Source organism: Dromiciops gliroides, chromosome 1, assembly GCF_019393635.1.
Source record: "Dromiciops gliroides isolate mDroGli1 chromosome 1, mDroGli1.pri, whole genome shotgun sequence".
NCBI classification, from domain to species: domain Eukaryota; kingdom Metazoa; phylum Chordata; class Mammalia; order Microbiotheria; family Microbiotheriidae; genus Dromiciops; species Dromiciops gliroides.
In genome coordinates, this window is record NC_057861.1 from 678,550,747 (window position 1) to 678,574,941 (window position 24,195).

At 51.3% G+C, this 24,195-nt stretch overlaps 1 protein-coding gene across 2 annotated transcripts; it reads right to left on the reverse strand.

The window, feature by feature from the left end:
• Positions 1-637: 637 nt before the first annotated feature.
• On the reverse strand, positions 638-20,843 carry TWF2 (twinfilin actin binding protein 2). 2 transcript variants are annotated; one of them, XM_043977849.1, is made up of 9 exons: positions 20,644-20,843; positions 13,470-13,547; positions 9,540-9,718; positions 9,032-9,127; positions 5,478-5,582; positions 3,802-3,927; positions 2,898-3,048; positions 2,545-2,666; positions 638-1,682 (listed from the first exon to the last, which is right to left on the reverse strand). In XM_043977849.1, the coding sequence occupies exons 1-9, from the start codon at positions 20,666-20,668 to the stop codon at positions 1,515-1,517; spliced, it is 1,050 nt and encodes a 349-aa protein (XP_043833784.1). In that variant the 5' UTR covers positions 20,669-20,843; the 3' UTR covers positions 638-1,514. The 2 variants fall into 2 exon arrangements, with proteins under 2 accessions (XP_043833784.1, XP_043833785.1); XM_043977850.1 differs by lacking the exon at positions 20,644-20,843 and adding an exon at positions 13,645-13,715 and having other exon boundaries at positions 13,470-13,579.
• Between the last annotated feature and the right edge of the window lie 3,352 nt (positions 20,844-24,195).

Sequence of the window (24,195 nt, forward strand, 5' to 3'; positions counted from 1 at the left end):
CTTCCAACTCTAGGAAACCATGGTCCCGTGACCCCAGGAGGCCAAGGGTCAGGTCAGAGCCCTTCAAATCCCACAGGAGCCTGGGACCACCCCTACCATTGGCTCTCCTCACCTTATTCCCCATCCACACTGTGCCAGGGTCATTGCTGGCGAGGACTCTGAGCCGATCTCTGTGTGTGCCCCCTGTTGTGCTGTGCCTGGCCCCCTGTCTCTGTGCTTATTGGTGCTAGTGACTCCTGTTGGGGGGAGGGCCTCAGGCTGAGCTCCATGGGTACCAAGCCCCATTCCCACCCCCACAGACCACTGGGAAGTCATCTCAGAAGCCTGCAATAAAGTGTTTTCGGATGCAAAACGCTGCTCTCGATGCCATCTGAAGCTGGGGGTGAGAGGGGCAAGTAATGTAGGGTAGGCCCCTTTCCCTCCTGGGTGTCACTCTTCTAGCACCTAAAACGAGAGGTCTCTGAGGTTGCTCCCAATCATTCTCTCGTTCTATTTGCAGACGTGTATTTGCATGGGGGACACACATGAACACATTGGGGGTGGCTGGCATCCCTTTAAAGGATGGGGTGATACCCCACCCCTGCCAGGAAAGCTGCCCTCAGAGGAACCAGTGATTTAAAAATACTTTATTCCTTAGAAAATACAGCATTCAATCCAGTAAGTCCTGCACTCCCTCAGATCCACCCCTGCCCCTGCTTGCCCTGCCAAGCCCTGAATCTCTAAGGGTTGAACTTCCACCATCACACCCAGAGCTCACTTGTCATGGTGGGGGGGTGGGGGGGCTCTCAGAAAGTCAAGTCGGGCCTAAGTTCCAGGTAAAGTCCTCTCCCACTCACCCTGATAACAGCCCATTTCCACTTCCCAGCCTCAGAAAACATCCCTCCGCCCATCTCCTCCTTAAAACTTGGGAGGGCCCTCCAGGGATGCTGTCCCCCACCTCAAAAAAAAAAAAAAAAAAGCCTGTCCCCATCATCCCAAACTGGGCAGGAGAGACTAAGGACAGGGATGGATAAAGGTGGAGATGGTGAGGACAGGAGGGGGACAAGAATGTGGAGAATGGACTGGCTTGGGCAGTGGGGGTAACAAAATGGGGGCGGTGGGGCCTGCAGGACACAAAAGTGGGTGTTCAACTCCATTCAACAGGCAGTGATGGGGGGAGAGGGATTGAGGACATGGATGGATAGTGATGGACGTTAAGGGGACCAAGAAGGAGATAAGGGCAGGGTTAACTCAGTGAAGAGAGACAGGAGTGTGAAGCTGGGGGCAGGGACAGGAATTCACACAGCTCCCTCAGAACTGACAGTGACAGAGGCAGAAGAGAGAGAAGGGAGAGGGGAGAAAAAGAGGAGAGAGAAAAGGAAAGAACAAACACACGGTAACTCCTGGGGGAAGGGAGGGCGGTGAAGAGGGGGGCTGAGCCCCCAGGTCACTGCAATCCAGGACACTGAACAGTTCTCAGCCCACTCCGGCTCAGCCTTCGGCAGATGACAGATACAGTAGGGCTGGGCCCTTGCCTAGCTCTCATCCCCATTCTCTCCGGGGCCCCGGATAAGCCTCTTCTGGCCCCTCTTGCCCACTGGGCCCTTGGGCTTGGCAAAGGCCTGCTTGAAGGCGTGTTGCTTGGGATGGACTTCATCATACAGGAACTCTGCTGTCAGCTCTGCCCCGTCGTCAATCTCCATCTGGGGAGATGCAAGAGAGGGGATGGTGACCAGCCCTCAGTCCCCGTGCCACCCCCCTGAGAACTCCAAGTAAATAGCCAGGCCTGAGGCCCAGAATGCTCAGCCCCTCACCCTGAGCCTGGGGAATTTCCAACACCTACAATTATATTAATCTTGGATGTTGTCACATCCAAGAAGCGCTATCCCCAGGACCCTGATAGCTGAACCTTTGGAACATAAGCCTTTCTGACCCAGATAGGGAATGGTCCCTGGGGCGGGGGAGATAGCCCTGAGCCATGAATCAGGGCACATATCTGGCTTCTAGCCCCAACCCTGACACAAACATGCAGGGCGACTTTTGGTAAATTACTCGGTCCCTCTATGATATAATCAGCATGATTATCCTGCCCTGCCTCCTTCACAGGGCATAATGGAGTGAGTCCTGGGCCCTGGGTTCTAATCCTGTCTCTTTCACTAACACACTGTCTGACTCTGGGCAGATCCCTTAGCCTCACTGGGACTTGTAAAAGGCAGTTAATATCTCTGCCCTGCTTCCCTCACAGGGCAGTTGCAAGGCTGTGATGAGAAACATACTAGGATGTCAAGAGCTAGAAGGTCCCTAAGACACCAACTAGTCCAATTCTCCCATTGTACAGATGGGCAATCTGAGGCCCAGGCAAGGGAATTAATTTGCCTGAGGTCATGTTATCAAACTCAGGGCAGAGCTGGGGATTATAATCCAAGTGTCCTGAGTCTCTGAGCTTTTCTGGATCTAAAAGACTCCTTGAGGAGATGAGGAAGGATGGTCTACCGTAGATGGTAAATGAAGGAGAAGTAGGATGAAGAGGATCCTGGGGTCCTAGGTCCTCTCCCCAACACACACCTTCTTCGTGATCTCCAGCTGGAAATCCTGTTCCACAGAGTCCAGGAGACGACTCTTACAACTGGAGTACAGCATCCGTTCCTTAATACTACACTTGTATCCAGGCATGGAGTAGATGAACACTGCAGGGGAGCGCAGAGAGGGTGGATGGACCAATGGAGATGCAGGGGTCATAGCTGAGCACACAGACTCCCCCCGAGCCTCTCAGCCAACCACACCCCCCTCTGCCTCCTTGCTCCCCCCCACCTACCCCCTCACACCCCAGAGGTCCTCGGTGCCCTCCCATAGGCCCAGCCCCGAAGAGGAGTCCTGGCATCCCCGCACCTTGCCCCCACTACCAAGCCCTGGCTCACCCACAGACTCCAGGTAGTCGCCCTCATGGGAGTGTTTGTAGAGAAAGAAGTGGTAGCGGGCAGAGTCCTGGGGCACTCTCTTGGGCAGATCTGCCACCTCCGTGGGGTGCGTGTGAACCAGCTCAATGGTTTCCCGCTCCAGGTCCAGTTTCTGGGGGCAGCAAGCCCTGTCAAGGCAGGGCTGGACCCTGGCGTCCCAGGCTCCTAGCCCACAGCACCCTCCCGGGACCTTGATGGAGGCTTCTGCACCATGGGGGGAGCTTGGCTTTGGGGGCAGCTCTTCTCTAAGGAAAAGCCTGAGGATGTGCGCCTGATGCACTTGCACCAAGGCTAAAGCTATTAGGGAAAGATCCCTAGAAAGGCAACCCCTTTATTGGGAAAATTCTCCTGGAGAAGAAATGTGTCTGCAAGGTCAAGAGGGGAAATACTTCTCTGTAAGGGGGGAGCCACAGCAGCATTAATAGTGATGGTGAGGGGACGGCTAGGTGGCGCAGTGGATAAAGCACTGGCCCTGGATTCAGGAGGACCTGAGTTCAAATCCAGCCTCAGGCACTTGACACTTACTAGCTGTGTGACCCTGGGCAAGCGCCTCAGATCTCTCCTAGCCTAAATGAGGATGACAATCCCCATAGTACCTACCTGACAGTTATTATTAGGCTCAAGATAAAACTTGTCTCAACAAGGAAATTGCCTTTATAAGGGAAGGCCTTTGAGCAGAGAAATCACGCTGTGAGGGCACCGCTTTACAAGGGAAAGTCTCCTGTAGGGGAATCTCTACCCTGGGGGACATTTATCTAAAAGGAAAGGGGGAAACGCCTGGGAGCGCCAGTCAGTCTTGGGAGGCAGGAGTGGGCACTGGAGGGGCCCCAGCAGCCTGGAGGAATGGGGAGAGAAGGGGCCTCACCAGCTGGATATAGTTGATTTTCTTCTGTTTTAGCAGTGAGATGGCCTGCTGGGCCTCAGGCTGCAGGGGGAAGGCGAGGCCTTGCAGGGTCTGGTGCTTGCTCTCCACACTGATCTCTGTTTTCACCTAGGCCACAGGATCAAGAGGGGAGGGGGTGAGCTGTAGAGCCCTGCCCCCTGCCCCCCTGCCCCACCAGGAAGCACCAACCCTCCCACTCACTACCCAATGAACCCCAATAGCAGATTAATTAGAGAAAAGGCCAAATCCCAGACCAGCCTTTTGGGGGGGCTCTCTTCCCTAGCCATGGGACTGGGCCGACCCCAGGATCAGCTCACTGGAAGATGCTCTCAGAATACACTCGGAATCAAGGACAAGGAGGAAGATGGATAGGCTGAGCCCGCAGGAGTGGGGTTGGGCAGAGAAGACAGAGAGAGAGGGTCTGTAGTAAAAAGGCAAAATGGGGGAGATCTGAGATTATCTGGGGCTGAGAACCCCAGCTTCCTCCTCCATCCAGGGGAAGCCGGAGCTGATGGTGTTGAAAGAAGCACAGACTCCCCAAGCTGGAAGGGACTTTAAGAAGACACCTAGGTGGGGCAGCTAGGTGGCTCAGTGGATAGAGCACTGGCCCTGGGTTCAGGAACACCTGAGTTCAAATCCAGCTCCAGACACTTGACACTTACTAGCTGTGTGACCCTGGGCAAGTCACTTAACCCCCATTGCCTCACCAAAAAAAAAAAAGACATCTAGGGGGCAGCTAGGTGGCGCAGTAGATAAAGCACTGGCTCGAGATTCAGGAGGACCTGAGTTCAAATCCAGCATCAGACACCTGACGCTTACTAGATGTGTGACCCTGGGCAAGTCACTTAACTCTCATTGCCCCGCCAAAAAAAAAAGATACCTAGGCCTGATCAGGGATCCCCTCAGTGACACCTCAAGAAGTGTTGTTTGGAGTTTTGTGCAAGTGCCATCGGACCCACCCTGCACCCCATGGTCCTTGAGGGGAGCCAGCCCTACACACACTCACACATACACACCCTCATACACTCTCACACAGTCACCCCCACTGCTCTGCCTGTCCCAAGAGAAGCTTGGAAGGTTTCACTGACTAGAGCCACAGCTCACAGGAGAAGGGAGTTCGCAGTCCTGGAGCCCCCACCTCTATCATAAGCCTGCCTCGTACAGACCTGTGCAGACCAAGGGGGCCGGGGTCTGTCCTCGCCCAGTCCCTCTTCTCACAGCTCTGGGCTGAGAGTCAAGATCCTGGGTTCTAGACTCAGACCCTCAGGGTGACTTGCTCAGAACTGATCCCCCTCATGGTAGGGGGAAATGTTAGTAATTAAGCTTCTCTAGGGGAGAGTTTGGGGGTGGGGGGGATGACTGGCTGCAGACAGAAGACTTTTGTGACCTCCTTGGGGCCTACTGAAACAGAATGAGAGGTCCTGCTTTGACCAACTCCCTAATAAGCTGGGACGAGTCATTGCTCCTGAACACCTCAGTCTCCTCTTCTATAAAATGGGGAAAAAGGCTTCTGTCCAGGCTGGGCCACAGAAGGGCCAAGGAGGAGCCAAGAAGAGCCTCATCGAAAGCTGTGGAAACAGGGCTCAGCAAGCCCCGCTATGTCTTTCCCTTCAGGGACAAGACCTTCCCTTCTCCCTTGCCCGGGGGCCACACCACACCTCATTGATCCGGATCTGCTGGAGCTCCCTCTCAGCCATGGTCAGTGGGGCTGGTGCAGCACAGGACGTCACGTGTTTCTGGTAGCCGCTGAAGGAGAGGTCATCCTGGGGTGGGGCGGGAAAGTGATATCATGAGATGGCCAAGTGCTGGGGACCCCCTCACAGATGCCAGCAGGAGACATCTTTTAGGCATATCTCCCTTCCCATCTCCCTTCAGTCTCCATCTCTTTAAAATGGGAACAATAAAAAATATCTGCACTGTCCACTTCGCAGCAGGGTCATAGGGTGTGTGCTTCATAAACCTTAGAGTGCTTGACAAATGGAAACCTCAGTGGCACAGGGGAGAAAGCATTGACCTTAGAGTCGGGAAGACATGAGTTCAAATCCAGCTGCAGATGCTAGCTGTGTGACTCCAAGCAAACAGCTTAATCTCTCTGTGCTCCAGTCTTTTCATTTACAAAAACGGGACTAATGATAGTACCCCCCTCCCAGGGTCACTGGGAGGATTAAAAAAGAATACTGTACAACACTATGTACATGTTAGCTTCAGAGCAGGGGCTGCCTGTTTTCTGTGCTTCTCTTTGTATTCCCTGATGCTTAGCACACAGTATTGGTACACAGCAGGTGTTTAATAAATGCTTGTTGACTTGGGCAGCCACAGCTAGTAGGTAACAACGCCAGGATTTGAACCCAGGTCCTCTCACCTTAAATCCATTCTCTCCACTGTACCAGTTAGTATTATTCCTCTCGCTGTGCCTCAGTTTCCTCACTATCAAGGGTGAGGGTCTCTGAGGTGCACCCCAGCTCTGACTTGTACATTTTATATCCAGAATGCACAGTCCAGGCTGGGACCGGGGGGCTATGAAGAAGGAAGCAGGGAAACCTAGCACAGCCCCCTCCATCTAGGAAGGGCCAGGCTTGGTGCAGCAGAGGGAGGCCAGCCAGCCAGGATGTTCCCCTGGCTCAGGAACTCAGGTGAGAACATATGGGCTTATGCTGCCCCCTGGTGGCTCACACTGTGCCCCACCCCATGCTCCATTCATGGGGCTTTTTGAAGGGCGGAGCACCACCACTCATCTTCCAGTCTCAGACTGAGGAAAGACCTCCAGGGATGAAGAACTCACTACCTAGCGAGGCGTCCCAGCTGGCTTTTTTCAGAGTTCTCAACCTGCCTCCTTGCACCTTCCACATCATGTGGCTCCTCCTGCCCTCCGGCTTTCCCTCCAGGCCTTCTTCCTCATTCCTGCTTATTCTCCAGAGTTGGAAAAAGCCCTGGGTAGAAGCTGGGTGATCGATCAAGCTACAAGTATGTTTTATTTTTTATCAACCAGCCAGAAGACCTTAGAAGTTGGGCTGAACTTGGGAATGTTAATTTAAGAAAAGATGTCAGGGGCAGCTAGGTGGCACAGTGGATAGAGCACCGGCCCTGGATTCAGCAGGACCTGAGTTCAAATCCGACCTCAGACACTTGACACTTACTAGCTGTGTGACCCTGGGCAAGTCACCTCCCAAAAAAAAGAAAGGAAAAGAAAAGATGTCAAGTATCACACTTGGGTTCAAATAAGGCAACTTCCTGTGCCCAGGCCAGGGCTGGCCCACAGTGACTGAAAGGCCAGACCCAGAGGGTTTAGTGGACTGCAAGCCCCGGCAGCTGACGGCACAAGAAATGAACGGTATCTATGCTGCTCCAAGAGAGGCAGGCAGAGTATGGGAGGCCAGAGAGAAGACACCCCTGTGTTCTCAGCTCTGATCCTGTCACATCTGGAGTACTGGGTTCAGTTCTGGGCCGTGTATTTGAGGAAGAGCTGGAGAGTAACCTGGATGGTGAAGGGCCTTCAGGGTTTAGCTGAAGGAACTGGGGGCTTTTCCTGGTAAAAAGATGACATTGGGTGGGGAGGTGGGATATAATGGCTACATTCACTGACTGGAGAGCTGTTATGGGGAAGAGGGCTTCTACCTGGTCTGCTAGTTAAGACTAACTGCTGGTGAGAGAAAGGGTTATTAAATAACCAAATATTGGGGAGATCCAGGATTTTTCCCCCTTCCTCATTGGGAGACTATGTCAAAGCTTAGTTCTCTCTGAAGGGAAGGGTGGAAAATGAGATGAAATCTTGTTGTTGTCCCACCCCACTAGAGAAGCTTACAAAGAATTTAATCGAATGTGGATTCTGTCCATGGTGTTCCACTCAGGCAGGCCCCAGGATGGGGGTTGTCTGGCTGGAGATAATCGCTCTTTGTCCAAGAGTGACGCAATCAGCCACACCCCTAGTGGTCATGATAGAATAAGTCCACCTCTCATTATAATATCCCTTCTCTTATTACTTGTTGACCAGAGTCTATCGCATCCCTCAGGAACACCTACTTTTCCAAGGGCATATAAACTTTGAGTGGGTTACATGGGAAGTCTCTGGCATTCAAGAGTGCTACTGTCCCTTTTTACTAATTAAATGCTAGCATGATTAACTCCCCTGTTTTCAAGCTCCCCAGTCTCTTTCTGGGTGTTGTGTTCTCCCTTTCAATTGTAAGCTCCTGGAGAGCAAGGCCTGTCTTTTTATTTGCATCCCCAGCACTTAGCACAGTGCCTGGCACATAGTAGGTGCTTAATAAATGTTTACTGAGTTGACATAAATTGAAATTAGAAGTTGCAGAGAGGTAAATTTAAACTTCTCATCAAGAAAAACTTTCATCTGTCTCAAAACAGGGGGTCGCAGGGGTTTCCCCTTCACTGTAGATCTCCAAACAGTTATAAGATCCAGAGGTCAAAGTGGAACCAGATGACCACTGAGACCCCTTCCAACTCTGACATTCGAAGTCTCTTTCCCTTTCGGGCCTCAACTTCCTGATCTGTCAAATGGGGACAGTAACCACCAGCCTGCCATTTTCTCAGAGGACATAAGCTCCCTGAGAGGAGTTGTCTCACTTTTGTACTTGTGTCCCAGCCACCCAGACCAGTGTCCAGAACACAGCAGAAGCTTAATTGATGCTTACTGATTGATGGGTATCAGCTAAGGGTAACAGGGAGCTAGAGAGATAAAGCATTGATCAAATGTTTACTTAGTACACAGGCACTGTGTACTAACAACCCCCATTTCTAGAGCTAGTGCTTCACTCACAACTCCCCTGTGAGATGGGCAGCACAAGCAGAATTACCCCCATTTCACAAAGGAAAAAAGAGGTGCAGAGATATTAAGTGATGAACGTAGTTCTGCAGCTAGCAAGAGTCGGCATTTGAAGCCTCTCCCCTGATTTCCAAATCTCTGTCCACTAGACCACAGACCTAAGGGATATCAGAGCCAGAACGGACTTTTAGGATCATCTAGCAAAACTCCCTAGATGTTACAGATGAAGAAACTGAGGCCCAGAGAGGGGAAGAGCCAGGAACTGAACAGGCCCCCAGCCTGGACTACATCCTATAAGCACAAAGGGTTGTGGGATGGAGGCTTGCCACAGTGCCTAAGGATGTGGTAGAGTCAGGGGTCAGGACAGTGTCCAGCTCCAGATACCCACAGGTCCCTTCTTCCTTGGGGAGAGGGGAAGTGGAAAGACAAGTATACCTTCACTGTCCCAAAGAGTTCATCCTTGATGTGGCCCCCACCAAACTCCTTCTTCACCGTTGCTCTCGTGGCTGCATAAAGCATCTTCAGTCGAACCTGGGGGAGGGAGGGTCCGTCTCAGCTGATGACTGAGGAGCTGGTCCTGTCTCCTCCCTCTGACCAGTGGTTCCCCGAGTTCAGACCTGCCTCAGCCTCCTTAGATGTAAGAGCTGGATCGTATCTTGTCCTCAGGCAGGAGAACTCCCCAAGGACAGGACACAGTCCTCTCTGCTTAGACCCTTTAAGCCCTCTGAAGCCAGGGTCCAGTCTTTCTCTTTGGGGTGCCAATCAGGTCTCTGGTCCAAGGGAAGCTTTACTGCAGGGTCAGGAGGAAGACGCTGCCCCCACCCGCCTCGGCCCAGGCAGTCCCAGGCCCTAATCCTGCCCTAGGAAAGTTTCATGGGCCCTGTGTGTGTGTGTGTGTGTGTGTGTGTGTGTGTGTTGGGGGGCAGGAAGAAGGGGGGCTCACCGGAGAGCTATCGGGGGACCAGGCAATGAAGATCCACTGGAAACCCTGGGCATTGTGGGAGTCCAGTCGGTAGAGGATGTAGCAGGGCTGGCCCTCATCCAGCAGAGGTAAGACGGTCGAGTCGTAGTCCTGTTCCCATCCCTGGGCTGGCTCCCTGAAGGCACCCAGCACGAGCTGTTCTGGGGGCGCAGGGCGGGGTCAGCCCCTTGAGCAGGCGGCTGCTACCCCCTCCTCTCCAGACTCACCTCCGAGCTCAGAGAATCCCAGGAAGAAGAGCTCGGCGGTCTTGTCCCATCCCCTCCTGCCCAGGATGTCAGGCTGCACCCAAGCTGCTGTCTTGGCAATAACCAGATTGTTCCCCTGTCTCAGAGACTCCTTATGGCCACGAGGAAGACACAGACTTCTCAGTCGGACACGGAAGGCCCCGGCCATTCTGAGCCCGCCTTTCCTTTCCAACCTCACTTCACATGATGTCCCTCCGTGAACCCTGGGCTCCCCCTCAAGCTGGAAAGCTAGCAGTCCCCCACGTCTGACAGCCCAACCAGCTGTCACCCCTCCCCACTGACCTCTGCTTCTTACATTCCTCCTGCAGGCAAGGATCAACTCAGATGCCGACTCCCTCCCTCCTTCCTTGATTCCCCAGCCCAATTCTCCAGCTGAAAGTGACCTCTCCCTTCTCAGATATTCCTAAAAAGGTTTTAATCTTTCCTTGGCCTCCATCACTTTCTATCTTGTATTATACTCATAGAGGCAGTTAGGACTGTATTCAGGAAAACCCGAGTTCAAATCCAGCCTCAGACATTTACTAGCTCTACGGCTCAGGCAAATCATTTAACTTGTTTGCCTCAGTTTCCTCAACTATAAATTGAGGATAATAACGATAATAGCATCTGCCTTCTGGGGTAATTATGAGTATAAAATGAGATACTTTTGTTTTTTTTGGTGAGGCAATTGGGGTTAAGTGACTTGCCCAGGGTCACACAGCTAGTTAGTGTCAAGGGTCTGAGGCCAGATTTGAACTCAGGTTCTCCTAAATCCAGGGCCGGTGCTCTATCTACTGCGCCACCTAGCTGCTCCCCCCCCCTTTTTTTTTTGGTAATGAGATACTTTTGTAAAGCAGAGTGTCTGACACAGAGTAGGTGCTATAGAAATGCTAGCTATACTCATCTAATGTCACATCCGCCCCCCCCCAGCCCCCAGCCCATCCTGTCCCCAGCAAGGTGTGACTTTGTGAGGACCACACTCATTTCCACCTTCCTCTGGAACCCTCAGTCAACACACCTGGGAGAAGAAAGTGGCTATTATAATCATTGCAAGGTCAGTAACTGACATTTCTACAGCACTTCAAGGCTTAGCTCACAAACGCCCAGAGATGCAACCAATACACGTGTTGTTATGCCCATGTTACAGATAGAAGGACTGAGGTCCAGAGAGGATGAGTGACTCGTCCATAGTCCACACAGCCTGTGAGAGTCCTCCACACAGGATTCCAAGTCAGGTCTTTCAAAACTCCAAGTCCACCACTCTAAACACTCTATGCCTGACCCAGACACAGTCCACAGACATCCTTATTCACCCGGCTGACAGACAGAGATACTACAAAGTGACAGCTGAGTGTTGAGGGTAGGAAGAGGAAATGCAGGGGGGAGGAATGAGCCCCCAACAGAGATGAAATGAAGCAGGGTGACAGAACACCAGATATGAAAGGAAGATGATAAACAAAGGCTCCCCGGGACAGCTTGTCCCTGGAACAGTGAGATTCACAGACAGCCTAGGGAAGGTCAGAGAACTAACTGCAAGCTAGTTACTTGTTGACTGGTTACATTGAAGTTAGATTCAATTTGATTCAAAGCATTAAGTGCCTACTGTGTGCTAAGCACTGGAGATATAAGGAAAGGAAAAACTCAGTCCCTGCCTTTGGGAGCTCGTGGTCTAGAGGGGGTGATGACGTAAATATAACTAGGTAAAGTCCAGATATATACAGAGAAGACAAGGGTGTGAATACCTGGGAGGGGCAGGAAAGCAGGAGACTTCAGCTGAATTTTGAAGAAAGCCAGAGAAACCAACAGGGACAGGCAGGAGATGGAAGGTCAAGATCAACAAACGGGAACTGGGGACGTGTTACTGGATCATAAAGTTCATGGAGGGGGTAAACTGGAAAGGTGGGGAAGTGGCTATGTTGTGAAAGACTTTTAAATGGCCAACATTTGGTCCTGGGGGTAATAGAGGAGCCCTCTGAAAAGGGGGTGACAGGGTCAGACCTACTACACTTTAGAAAAATCACCTCGGAATTTGGGCAGAGGATGGATTTGACATAGAACCAAGGAATCAGAGGGACTTCTGAGACATCTGCTTGGATGCCTCCAGGGACAAGGAACTCAGTAGTATTCATCACAACTCATATTTACACAGCCAATTTCACTGTCGGACAGCTCTGGGTGTCAGAGCCCGTCCTTGGGATGGATCTGATGGCTACCTTTTTGTATCAAGCCCCCTGAAATGCTCTGGTTGTTCCTCAGCTTCCCTCTCCTTTCCTGCCCTCAACAAACAGTAAGTTGGCAATACCCAGATGGGCACTGGTGGGTCCCTGGGGGGCAGTGGTACTGAAATCAGATGCTGAATAGTCAGAGGGAGCCTGTCCCCTCCCCAAAATAGGGGCCAACTGAGATCTGAGAACGCCGTTGGCCAAGCAGCCTCACCAACATCCTTGGGACCGATGCCAATGACCTACTGGGCCCAAGGCCCAGCCCAGTGGGGTCCCTAAACAGCGAATGGGCAGGCAGCAAACACAGTCAGAGGAACTGACAGCCCTGGAGATCTGAGACTAAAGCCGATTCCATAACCCTTCATGGTTGACCCCCTCAACCCTGGAAGTCCTGTCCCCCAAATAACGTAGGTGGTACCCATAGCGGAGGCTCAGCCAAACTTGGAACTGATACTAGCTGGAGGCCTCTCTGGGGCCCAGGGAGCCCCTATTTAACCCAGTGATATATGGGAATCCAGAAATCCATTTATAACAAAGACAAATGAAAGGGTGAGGGATCCCTCCCCACAGTCTAGTCTATAGGCAGCCAGATCTGACTTAGAACAAGTGTGGAAAAGAGGGTCTGATGGAGGCTACATTCACACAAGACCTCTCAAAAACAGAGACTGGTTATGCAAAGTGAGGGATACCGAAATATCCCCTCCCTTGACCCATGCACCTCTGGCCTAACCCCAGAGAGCAAAGTGACTCCTCAGGGTAGGAAGGGGAGCAGAGGGGTTCCACCAGAACCTAAGGACTGGGCAACAAATATGAACGTTCCCAAAGTCCAATTTTGATGCAGTCACTCTCCTCCTGAAGAACCTTCAATGGCTCCCTATTACCTACCAGATTAAGTCTCAAACCCTCAGCCTGACATTTAAAACATATGTTGATGTGATCCTGACCTTCTCTAGTTTCATCTCTAGAAGCATAGATTCCTGTCATGTACATACATCCTGAAATCACTCGGAATTGCCCCAATCTTTCTACATCTCTAAAGCATCCCCAACCTTTAGGGCCCAGATCAAAGCCTATCCTGGAAGCCTTCCCTGATTATCCTTAGACTACAGTTCTTCCTATACTATAGGTGGAGGCTCGGGGCTAGATTCTGTCTCTTTGTATTTTCCCTTTAGTTGTCCCCAGTCTTCCCTTACATAGTCAGCTTCCTGAGGGCAGGGCCAAGAACCTACACCTCCTCTACCCTACAAAAAGTTACAGGGGTGAGAGTCTAGCTTTGAACTCCAGGGGGCTTGGATTCAAATCCTGACTGTTCCATTGACCAGCTGTGTGAATCTGGGCCCAGACCTTCTCCTCTCAGGGCTTGGTTTTCCTCACCTTTAAAACCAGAAGGAGGGGAGGGGAAAGCTGAGCATAGACCATGACCTTCCCCCCTCAAAGATACTCACCATCTTCAATGACGACTTTGATGAGCCTAATAGATCCATTCCGAGCCTTGGCAAAGAAATCCTTCAACTCCGGGGTAGCTACAAGGACCAAAAACATGATGGTCAGAGGCACCAGCCAGGCAAGGACCAGGGGGATGAGGCACGTATTCACAGGCTCAAGTCCTGGAGAAGAGTAGCACAGAGCAGGGCATAACAGAATGGGGAGGGGGGGCCCCGGATGCCCTGGGTTAAATAGAGCCCCACCATGTGACTCAGGCAACCTGATCCCGGGGCCAGTTGAACATAATCTCCCAAATTTAGCTGATGGTGTCTCGGGCACGGCCGGGGGCCAGCTCGGGTGACAAGGAGCCAGTGGGGGGAAGGGAGGGCTTACCTTCCCCTTACCCCACCCCATGCCCTCTACCCACCACAACAATCACAGCTTCAAGGAGAAGACGCCAGGGAAAGATGCTTCCAGATCATGAGCCCCGTGGCTGCCAGGCCTGCCTCTTGTTTCTTTTGACCGCCTTGTGGCCACAGCTAGAATTTCTCTAACCCTCCCAAAGAAGTGGCCTGTGACCCCAATCAGCCCCCTACCCTGAGAGTCTGGGAGCCATTGCCCCCTCCACCTGCCTACACATAACCTAGGCTGCTCCGGATTGACACATGACTCCCCAGCCCTGGAACAGCAGAACGTGAACTGGTCACATGCTGACCTCGGCCTAAGAGTCTACCTCCCGTTCACACCCAGACCCGTGCCCCGCCAACCTCTCATCCCAGCAACCCCTTCCCAATAAGCACCGCCTAGAAGAAGAAAAAGAGCTCAGTCATTCTGTAATCCAAGAACATACTCTAAGGCATTTGCACACATACATGTGCATACAATGACCTTTGTGACTCATGTAAACAGGTACATACAGATTCTACACACATGCACGCACATGTGTGTGTTTTTGTGGACTGTGCATTCAGCCCATGTGTGTGCTCACGTGTGCACTCTGCATACATGACACAGATGGTCACATGAGCATTGCAATCAAGGACAAGCATGACTACACAGGCATGCATCTACCCATATGCACAGGCACCTGCTACAATGCCACGTGTGTAAGGACATCCCAATGTGTACACACACACACACACACACACACACACACACACACACACACACACACACGACTGCATGTTCACAGCCTCCCAGCCTCATCACCAATGGAACACATCTATGTGAAGCTGGCAACAGCACACAGAGCCCGCAGGCCAAGATGCCTGCCCCCTGGGCACTGCCAGGATGGCGAATGCTGCCCACACCAAGCCAGAGGCTCAGAGAAATGGCCCAGCCCCAAAGAAGCTCCAGTGTCAGTGGGATCTCAAAGTCGATGGGAGAGAGAGCGAGAACTGCTTCCTCCCCCTGGGCAGTCAGGGCTGGCTGCCTGGAAGAGGGGGGCACATTAAAAACTGTGCAAAGGAAGGCAGGCGGTCCAGGGAGCTGAGGGCAGGGCCCAGGGGAGGCCTTCCTTCCACAGGCTTCCAGAAAATGTGCCACGGAGGTTTTAGGTCACAATGAGGACAGAACCTGACTAATGCCAGGCCCTTGACAGCGAACCAGCGGCGGGCAGGAGGCATGAGGGAGCAGAAGGGGAAGAATCAGGGCTAGAGGCGAGCAAGGGCTTCTCATCCTGGAAAAACGGTGAGTGGAGAGCATGAAGGGAGGAGACGGGGAAGAGGACAAGGAAAGGGCTGCATATCCCGGAGGCAGGGGGATTCATGAGATGACCTCAATGACCTCTCTAAAGAGTATCAGGGAGGTCCGTGCTTCCCCAGGCAGAGATCTCCTGATCTTGGGCCTTCGGCATGCAGTGTGTGAGCCTGTACACACATGTTTAGGCTGAGGTCAATGGGTATTTTTATCCTTAGGCTAGGAGCCAGCCCTGTGGGGTATAAACAAGTAGGGTCACAGCCCCAGGTCCCTGACCCCCAATCCCATTCCAGAGGGGGAGGGTTGGGGGGCAGGGCACTGGAGCTCCTGCAGACGGTTTGCTAGTGACCCCACCTGGAGGGGGGGGTCTTGGCCAATCCCATCCTCCATATTCCGTCTGCAGCTTCTCTGGGGGCTACAGAAGAAACCTGGCCAATGGCTCCCTTTGGAGCCTTCTGGATCCCAGGCACCTTGCTCTCCGAGAACGTGAAGCCCCAGTCCCACTTGGTCCTTCTCATTTTTTTTGAGGACTCTCCACTTTAGTTTGCAAAAGTTTTGAATTTCTTTTCCCTCAGCAAGGAAGTCTATCTTGCATTTCACAGCCACCTTCCCTGGGACCATAGCCATCGGTCGACCCAGCATAATCTCATTATTGTCCTGACTGGTCCTTGCTGGGAAGCAGAGTGTTTCACCAGGAACTGTCTCCTACCATCTCATGGAAAGAGTGCGAATGTGGTTCAAATCCTTACCACCACCACCCCTCTCTGGGCCTCAGTTTCTTCATCTGTAAAGTAAATGGGTTAGACTAGATGACTTCTAAAATAATCCATTCACTGTCAACATAATCATAACAGAATAAATACCTTTGGGGGAAGAGGGAATAGTAAGAGGCTGAGGGGCAAAGACAACCCCTGTACCCCTTCCCGCAGCCTTCAGCTCTATGCCTGTCACTCAGAACAAAAAGGGATATCTTGCCAATTTCCCTTCCTTCTGGCCTTCCCAGGCTTCCAATCCTTATTCCATTGGCCCCCCTGATCCTCCACTTGCTGACCCTGAAGCCCCATCCTGCTCAATGACTGATTCCCAAGGTCTTCCTGGTTCTGTTCCCATCCCTGGTCCCCAGCCCCTCCCCAGCCAACCATCCCCAATTTACAGCCTGTCTTCTCTCAGATTCCAAATCCATTGCATGAGTCCCTAGCTCAGTGGTCCTCAATCTTCTGACCCCCCAGCCTCCCCTATCCCACCTTGCCTCAGTCGCACAGATTCTTCAATCTCTATCTCCATGAAATCCCCATTCTAGTTTGCCTACTTCTCTAATCCTTATTCCACTGACATCCACTGCCCATCCCTCTGATCCCCATGCCCTCCCATCCCTAACCTGTTGCCTTCCAAATCCTTTCTTCCACTGTCTTTAGATCCCTAAGTCCTATCCCCCAGGATCCTGGCTCAGTGCCTAGAACACAAGCATTTAATAAATGCTTGTTAACAGACTTAGTGATCAATTCCCAATCCATTGCTCTCTCAGCCTCTCCTTTTCTCCTGGCTTCCCCAACCCTACCCCATCCCTAGCCTACTGATCTCATGCCCTTCCCCCTGCTGGCCTGTCCCACCAGTCGGTCAGTCCCCATCAATAATCCAGGTCCACACTAGGACACCGGAGCTGAGCAAAGCTGAGCTGAGCTCAGCCTTCCCCATAAATGTTTCATGACCCCCCCTCCAGGCCCCAGCACAGCTTCCTTGGGTTACAGGCTCAACTCCCTCCACAGGGAGCTGAACCCACTAGGGATCATCAGCCTGAAGGCAGAGTCTGGTGGGCCTAATCAGGAGGGAATGGTGGAGGAAGGGGCTGGAGCATGGTAAGGGATAGAAATATTAAAGAGTTGGGGCAGCTAGGTGGAGCAGTGGATAAAGCACTGGCCCTGGATTCAGGAGTACCTGAGTTCAAATCCAGCCTTGACACTTACTATCTGTGTGACCCTGGGCAAGTCACTTAATCCCCATTGCCCTGCCAAAAAAAAAAAAAAGAAATGTTAAAGAGTAGATGGGGGTTGGGCAAAGAGATGGAAAAAAGAAGAAGAGAAGCCCAGAACTGGGATACATAAGGGAAGGAGACCAAGAGTTAGCCAAGGGAACAATGATTTCCTCATCCCCAGGTTATTTCCTCTCTCTGAAGTCCCCAGAGGAAAAAGTTTCTTTTTAATTAATTAATTTTTGTGTGTGTGTGAGGCAATTGGGGTTAAGTGACTTGCCCGGGGTCACACAGCTAGTAAGTGTGTAAAGTGTCTGAGGCCAGATTTGAACTCAGGTCCTCCTGAATCCAGGGCTGGTGCTCTATCCACTGTGCCACATAGCTGCCCCAGGAAGAAGTTTCTTTTAGTGGTGAAAGCCCTAGGTCCCAGTTCTGTCCCTGACACTAACTCAGTGTCCCTTCTGCTCTCTAGATGTCATTTCCTCATATACAAGATGGCGGAGGGGGTGTCCTGGGTTGTCTGTACAGTCCTTTCCAAGCTCTGATATTCTATGGCATCTGTGACTCTTCTTGACGAAGATGAGTTTGGAAGCTAAGATGCTAGTCTGGGAGGCCTGAGTCTGCCCATCCCCCAGAGAGCTCAGGGATGGACAGGTCCTTTCTCTGTCCCTGATGTGTTTGTGAAGGAATTGGGGGGGGAGGGGGAGGGTTAATGTAGAGGATGGGGAAAGAAAGGTCTAGGGCCTGGTGGGGAGGAGAGAGGGTCCAAGATATTTGAGTCAGGAGGCAACTGGGGCATGAGCAGACTGTGCCACAGAGGGGAAGGCCAAATTTGTGAAGTAAGAAGAAATGGGAAGAGGGGGAGGAGGAAGGGATGCCCCTGAGGCTGCTGGGATACGGGGACTTCTCCATGTCCCTGCCTCCCTGGCCCTGTCTGGAGGCGATACCAGTTCCAAAAGCCTGAATCACCCACCCCCTTCCCCCAGCTTGAAGCTAGAAGAAAACAGACTACAAGGGTTGCTCCCTCCTCTCAGTTCTGAGCCATAGTGAAGGACAGAGGGAGGGCTTGAGAATTCAGGGATATTCCCTACCAAGTTCCAGCCTCGACCCTCAGAGCCTCAGCCAGCGGGACCATAGGAAGGGATCTGAGGGGTAATCCAAGAACCCATGCAGTGGGGCCTGAGTCAGCCCGGTTCAGGAGACAGAAGACTAAGGCTTGCTTGGGAAGCCTGTCACACTCTCTGGTCATGGGGCTTCTAAGGGAGGGTAGGGAGAGGCATTCCTGAGGCCTGAACTGTGTGGTCGAAGAGCTGAGCAATCAGCCTGGGGAGCCAGAAGAAAAAAAGGTGGGAAGGTATGAAGATGGCCACCCCTCCCAGATGAACTTGGACCAGCCTCCTTCTCCCTCTCTCTCTCTCCCAGTGACCCCAGCCAGCCATGCTGCTCACAGGAGCCAGTGAAGTTGGGCCCAAGTGGTACAGCCTCACCATGAGACTAATGCAGTTTGATGGGCCAGCCCAGGGGGTCGATAGTAGGAAGCCCTATGGGAAGCCCGGCCAGGCAGGCATGATCTGACCTCGATTTTGAAGTCAGATAACTGAAGGAAGTACTGTTAAACACTTTGGGCTCCCAGCTTCCAGCGGCACCCTCCCCTAGAGACCCACCCCCCTCCGTTACAATTCCTAAAGACCCCAGGCAACTGGTACCAACTTGGTATACACTTGGTACACTGACCTAGCCAGCTCTCAACTCCCTTACCTCACCCCTTGTCTCCCCCAAGGAGCTCTGAGCTCAGCAAGGGATAGGGTCTCCATCTGGGGGATATCAAGGGTATACCAGGAGGAAAAACCACACCACCAGAGCTGAACACAACCTTGGAGACCATTCTGGTCCAGCTCCCTCATTTGACAAGGAAGGAACCTGAGGCCCAGAGAACTACTGCAAACTTCTGGAGTGAGAAATGGAAGGAACCCTGAGAGGTGATCTATTCCAACCCTTTCATTTAACAGATGAAGAAGCAGACTCAGAGAAATTAAAGGAATTAATACATAGGTCCCACAGGTACTCGGAAGCAGAAACAAGGCTTAAAATCAAGGCCTGTAAACCTAAATGCAAAGGGTACTTTCCATTGTACCACACTGATGAAGAGTTTTATCTGGTCAGGAGATTCTTAACCTTTGCTTGTACTGCTGTGCTGGACCCCTTGGTAGTCTAGAGAAACTTGTGGCCCCCTTCTCAAAAGAATGCATTTAAATGCATAAAATATATGAAATTGTAATAAAAGCCAATTCTATAGAAATCAAGATCTCCTAGTTTTTCCCCAATCCAAGTTAATGGACCCTCTGAATCACAGACCCCTAAGTTAAGAAATCCTGATCTAGCTTAACCCTCTCATGTTATAGATAGAACTGGGGTCAAGAAATGCAAAGCGACTCACTCAAGGACCGTCCCTCAGCTGTGAGCTGGTAGGGGTGTAGGAGGCCTGGCCCTGTCACTCACTCTCATTGTGAATTCAGCCAAGTCTACACCAGTCTGTCTGCCCACTTGTTAAGATGAGAGAGTTGGGTCAGATCCTCTGATCTCTCAGCCCCTATGAACCCCTATCACAGAACCTGGGGCTCCTATGTCCCTTCCAGCCCCACTAGCTTGGTTTGGACTACTGGGCACAACTGCCCCTCCCCAGATGCTGCCACTTTAGAGGAAGAAGAAGCCCTAAATAGGCTCCAAATGGCCTCAGCTTCTTTCTTCTTCCTCTCTTGGGGAGGGGCTGTTTGGGTTATATCTCCAAGGCTCAATCTCCAGAGTCTGTGGGTCACTCCTAGGCTGTACAAGAGGTGCACAGTGTCCAGTCCTCAGATAAGGGCGGGTCAAGGAAAAAGGGTAAGGAAGAGGCTTAGGTAGGGGCATGCCCAAGGGTTCCGGAAGCATTCAGAAGCAGCACAGAAACGCTGGGTACACCCACGTGCCCAGATAAAAGTATAGGCTGTGCAGAATCACAGTGCATCCAGACACCATTGCCCACCCACAGACATACAAACGAACACACAGATATGTGCAAATGCCCCCAGTGACGCAGAGTACACACACGTACAAGTATACACATGAACACAGATCTCAGAGGGGTTGGGGTGAGGGAAACCCTTTGTAAGGCTTAACGGGCGCTGTTATTATGACAGGGTGCCTTCGGAGCAGACAATATGTGAAGCATGCACATGCAATGCACACATGTATGGGCGCATGCACATACATGTAAACAGATGCATGTGCATATATCTCAGAGCCCCACTGGTTCAAACAAGGCTTCCGGGGCGTGGGCCCCAACTGCTGAGAAGGAAGCGATGGGTGAGGGAAGACGATCGCTACAAGGGAAGATGGAAGGCGGACCAGGGACGTGGGGGTGGGGTCGCCGGCGGGGGAGCCGGGACACTTGGCTGCAGCTGGTGAAGGAGGAGGCTCCTTCCGCCCCCTGTGGTGGTGGGGGGCACCATCTGGACCATCCCCCGCTGGGCCCCAGTGCTCTCGCTCACCGTGGATGCCAGTCTGATGGGCCATGGCCGCGGGCCGGCCCAGCTCCGCCGAGCTCCTCAGCAACAGCAATAGCAGCAGCAGCAGCAGCAGCAGCAGCAAGCGCAGAAGCAGAACCAGCAACAGCAGCAGCAGCAGCAGCAGAACCAGCAGGAGCAAGAGGATGTGGCACTCGAAGCTTCCCGGGCGGTGCCGCAGTAACTCCCGCCCCCTCCCCCTCAGGGCCCCGCCCCATCCTGCCCCTCGGGGGGCCGGCCGGGGTGGAGCGCCAGAACCCCCTCCTCCCGAGACCCTTCCCCCAGGGAGCTCAGACGGGCGTGGGTGGGCGGGATCCGGAGAGGACGGATCGGGTCGGGGTGGGGAGGTGAAGTTAGAGGATTGCCCCTGCTGGGAGCACGTCGGGGCGGGGGCAGGGCTGCTCCAGGGTTTATACTTTCTCCTCCCCTCCCCCCTCAAAGGACATGGAGTCCACCCAGCGGAGGAAGAAGCTATGAGCATCACTGCTTGGCAGAGAGAGAAAGCCCCGAGCTTTCATCTTCCCCTGCTAAGAACCTACCTTAGTGTTGTCAGCTCGGTGATTTCTTCCCCAACTTGGGCAGAGGTCGAGTTTATCCCTGCTGTGGTGGCTGAACTCCCTAAACTCCCTTAATCTCCATCAGTCCTACCTCCATGCCAGGCCCCAGGGTCCAGATTATCATAAAATTTACAGCTGGAATGAATGAATGAATTGATAGATGGATGGAAAGATAGATGAATGAATGAATGAATGAATGAATGAATGAATGAATGAATGAATGAAAAAGCATTTCTGAAACGCTATGTGTCAACTAAATAAGTCTCTGCCCTCAAGGAGTTTACTTTCTAAGTGGAAAAGATGACACTTAGGGGAGTGGTGATTAGGGAAGATAGTTTGGACCTGGAGAGTCACAAGAATGCTAAACTGATGTATTGGGGAGGTAACTAACATCCCCTTCCTAGGAGCAATGGTAGATTTGATTTGGTTACAATGTCCAAAGAAGAAGTGGAAGAAAGGGGACAGAAGGGATGTGTGCATCTAGTGACAAAGGCTATGACTAGATAGGTGGCCTTGGTGGATGACTGGATGGGATATGAAATTTGGTCTTATGAGGCAGCTAGGTGGCACAGTGGATAAAGCACTGGTCCTGGATTCAGGAGGACCTGAGTTCAAATCTGGCCTCAGACACTTGATACTAGCTGTGTCTCACTTAACCCTCATTGCCCCGCCAAAAAAAAGAAAAAGAAATTTGGTTTTATGGGGGGGGGGGGGATGTTAGCTAGATATGGTGTGCTAAGTGACACTGCACTGCTTAAATCCACCCACCAAAGAAAGGCAGTGTGGAAAGAGTACTATCTATTCACATATAGTGGAGAGAGAACTGTACTTGGAGTCAGGGAAACCTGGGTTCAAATGTTACTTTTTTTTTTTGCGGGGCAATGGGGGTTAAGTGACTTGCCCAGGGTCACACAGCTAGTAAGTGTCAAGTGTCTGAGGCCGGATTTGAACTCAGGTACTCCTGAATCCAGGGCCAGTGCTTTATCCACTTCCCCACCTAGCCGCCCCTCAAATGTTACTTTAAACCCTAATTAACTGTGTGAACCAGAGTAAGCGGCTGAACCACTCTGGGCTTCCTTTTTCTCATTTGTTAAAGGAGGTGGTTGGATTTGATGGCCTGTTGCAGCCCTTTCCAGGTCTAAATCTTTGATCCAATTGAGCTAACTCAGCCCCAGAAGCACTAGAAGGAAGAAACCTTAGACCCTAGGGAGGATATGAGAATTTTACAGATTAAGAAGATGAATTCCCCAAATTCTTACAAGTAGCAAGTACTAGAGTCAGGATTAAAACCCAAATCCTTGAACTCCAAATACAATGAATATACCTACCATTCCACCTTAATTACCCTCTCCTGAGAACCTATCATTACTCACACTCAACTCAAAAAATAAAAAGCAAAGAAATCCTCCAGTTCTAAATATTTTGGCCAGAGGTCACAGTGCGGGGACTCCCAGCCAGAAGGTGTCTCCCCTTTCCCCCACCTCCTACCCTAATTCCTCTCAAAAAATGGTTCTTGATATCTAAAAGCAGTCTCCTCACAATAAGATTATAAAATACAAAATACAAAGACTATTGACAGATAAGGAAACTAAGACAATGAGAAGGGCCTCTCCCAGGGTCAGGCTTGGGACCAGGCCTGGAGAAAAATTCATTCCTAAGAGTTGGGAGGAGAACAGTATCTGCAGAGGAGGATCAGGCCTGAGAAAAACCCATTGAATTTGGTAAAGAGATGGTCGCTTAGAGCAATTGTACTAGAATGGGGGTGGGGGAAGGTGAGAAAAAAGATTCCAAGAGGTTGAATGTCATTTAGAGATGAAAAATGGAAGTAAAAAAAGTAGATCAAGGTCCTTTGCCAGCCTGCTCCCTCTTCTCTGGACATTGTGCATCCTATCATAGTCCTTAAAATGTGCCCAGAAGAACTGAATATAATATTTCTGGTTTTTTGTTTTGTTTTTTTGCAGGGCAATGGGAATTAAGTGACTTGTCCAGGGTCACGCAGCTAGTAAGTGTCAAATGTCTGAGGCCAGATTTGAAATCAGGTCCTGAATCCAGGGCTGGTGCTTTATCCACTGCACCACCTGGCTGCCCCTGAATATTTCTAAGGGGGGGCTGAATGGAACAGAGTGTAGGCCCTTCATCACCTCACTCAGTCTGGATATTGTCTCTTTCTCTTCCTATTGAGTGGGATGGGAAGTACACCCACTGACCCCTGTAATAGAGACTAGAGGAGAAAGGAGGCCAAAGCACTGATTTTATTTCTTTCAAAAGAAAGGTGCACCACACTCACTGGGACAACCAGGAGGTGTGACACACCTGGATTAGGAAACCAAGCAGTTTTTATACTCTTTACAGACATCTAATTTGAGCAAAATGCGGTAATTGGGTTCAGCAATAAATCATTCTCCTGGAATGTTCAGCGATAAGTCTCTCTCCTGGAATGTTCAACCATAGATTATTTTGCAAAATTTTCTGTTTCTGCAACAATGTATCATGTCTACATAATGTCTCGGTGCAGACTCTATGAAGCAATTTTTAAGTTGATATGCCTATATTTAGAAAGGGGGATAGTAGCTTCCCATTATTGCCTCTCTCTAGAGAAAAAACAGAGAGAGAGAGAAATAGGAGGCTCTAAGGGGCTTTAAGACTTTGAGATCAGATCACTAGGCTGAAAGGGGGGGCACTTTCCATCTTAGTGGAGGGTCATATCCCTATGTCCCTCTCACTATGATGTTCTTCCTCTTTAGCTATGATATTTTTTCTTCCCTTCGTAGCTAAATTTAGGTTAAATGAGTCATTCAAAAAGTATCCATTAAGTGCCTACTGTGTGCCTAGGAGGATGCTAGGTGCCTGGGATATAAGGACAGAGAAATGAAACGGTCCCTACTCATTCTAAGGGGAGTTAATGACAAGTACAAGTAAAAGCAGGTAGTTTTATGCAAAGTTAATAAGTATATATACATGGTTGTTTTCGGTCATGTTC

Coding starts and splice junctions, on each gene's coding strand:
- TWF2 (XM_043977850.1), bottom strand. CDS start 13,715: ATGGTGGGGCTCTATTTAACCCAGGGCATCCGGGGCCCCCCCTCCCCA. Junction 13,580..13,644: donor TGTTATGCCCTGCTCTGTGC/TACTCTTCTCCA, acceptor TGCCTGGCTGGT/GCCTCTGACCATCATGTTTT. Junction 3,049..3,801: donor AAATCAACTATATCCAGCTG/GTGAGGCCCCTT, acceptor TGCTGCCCCCAG/AAACTGGACCTGGAGCGGGA.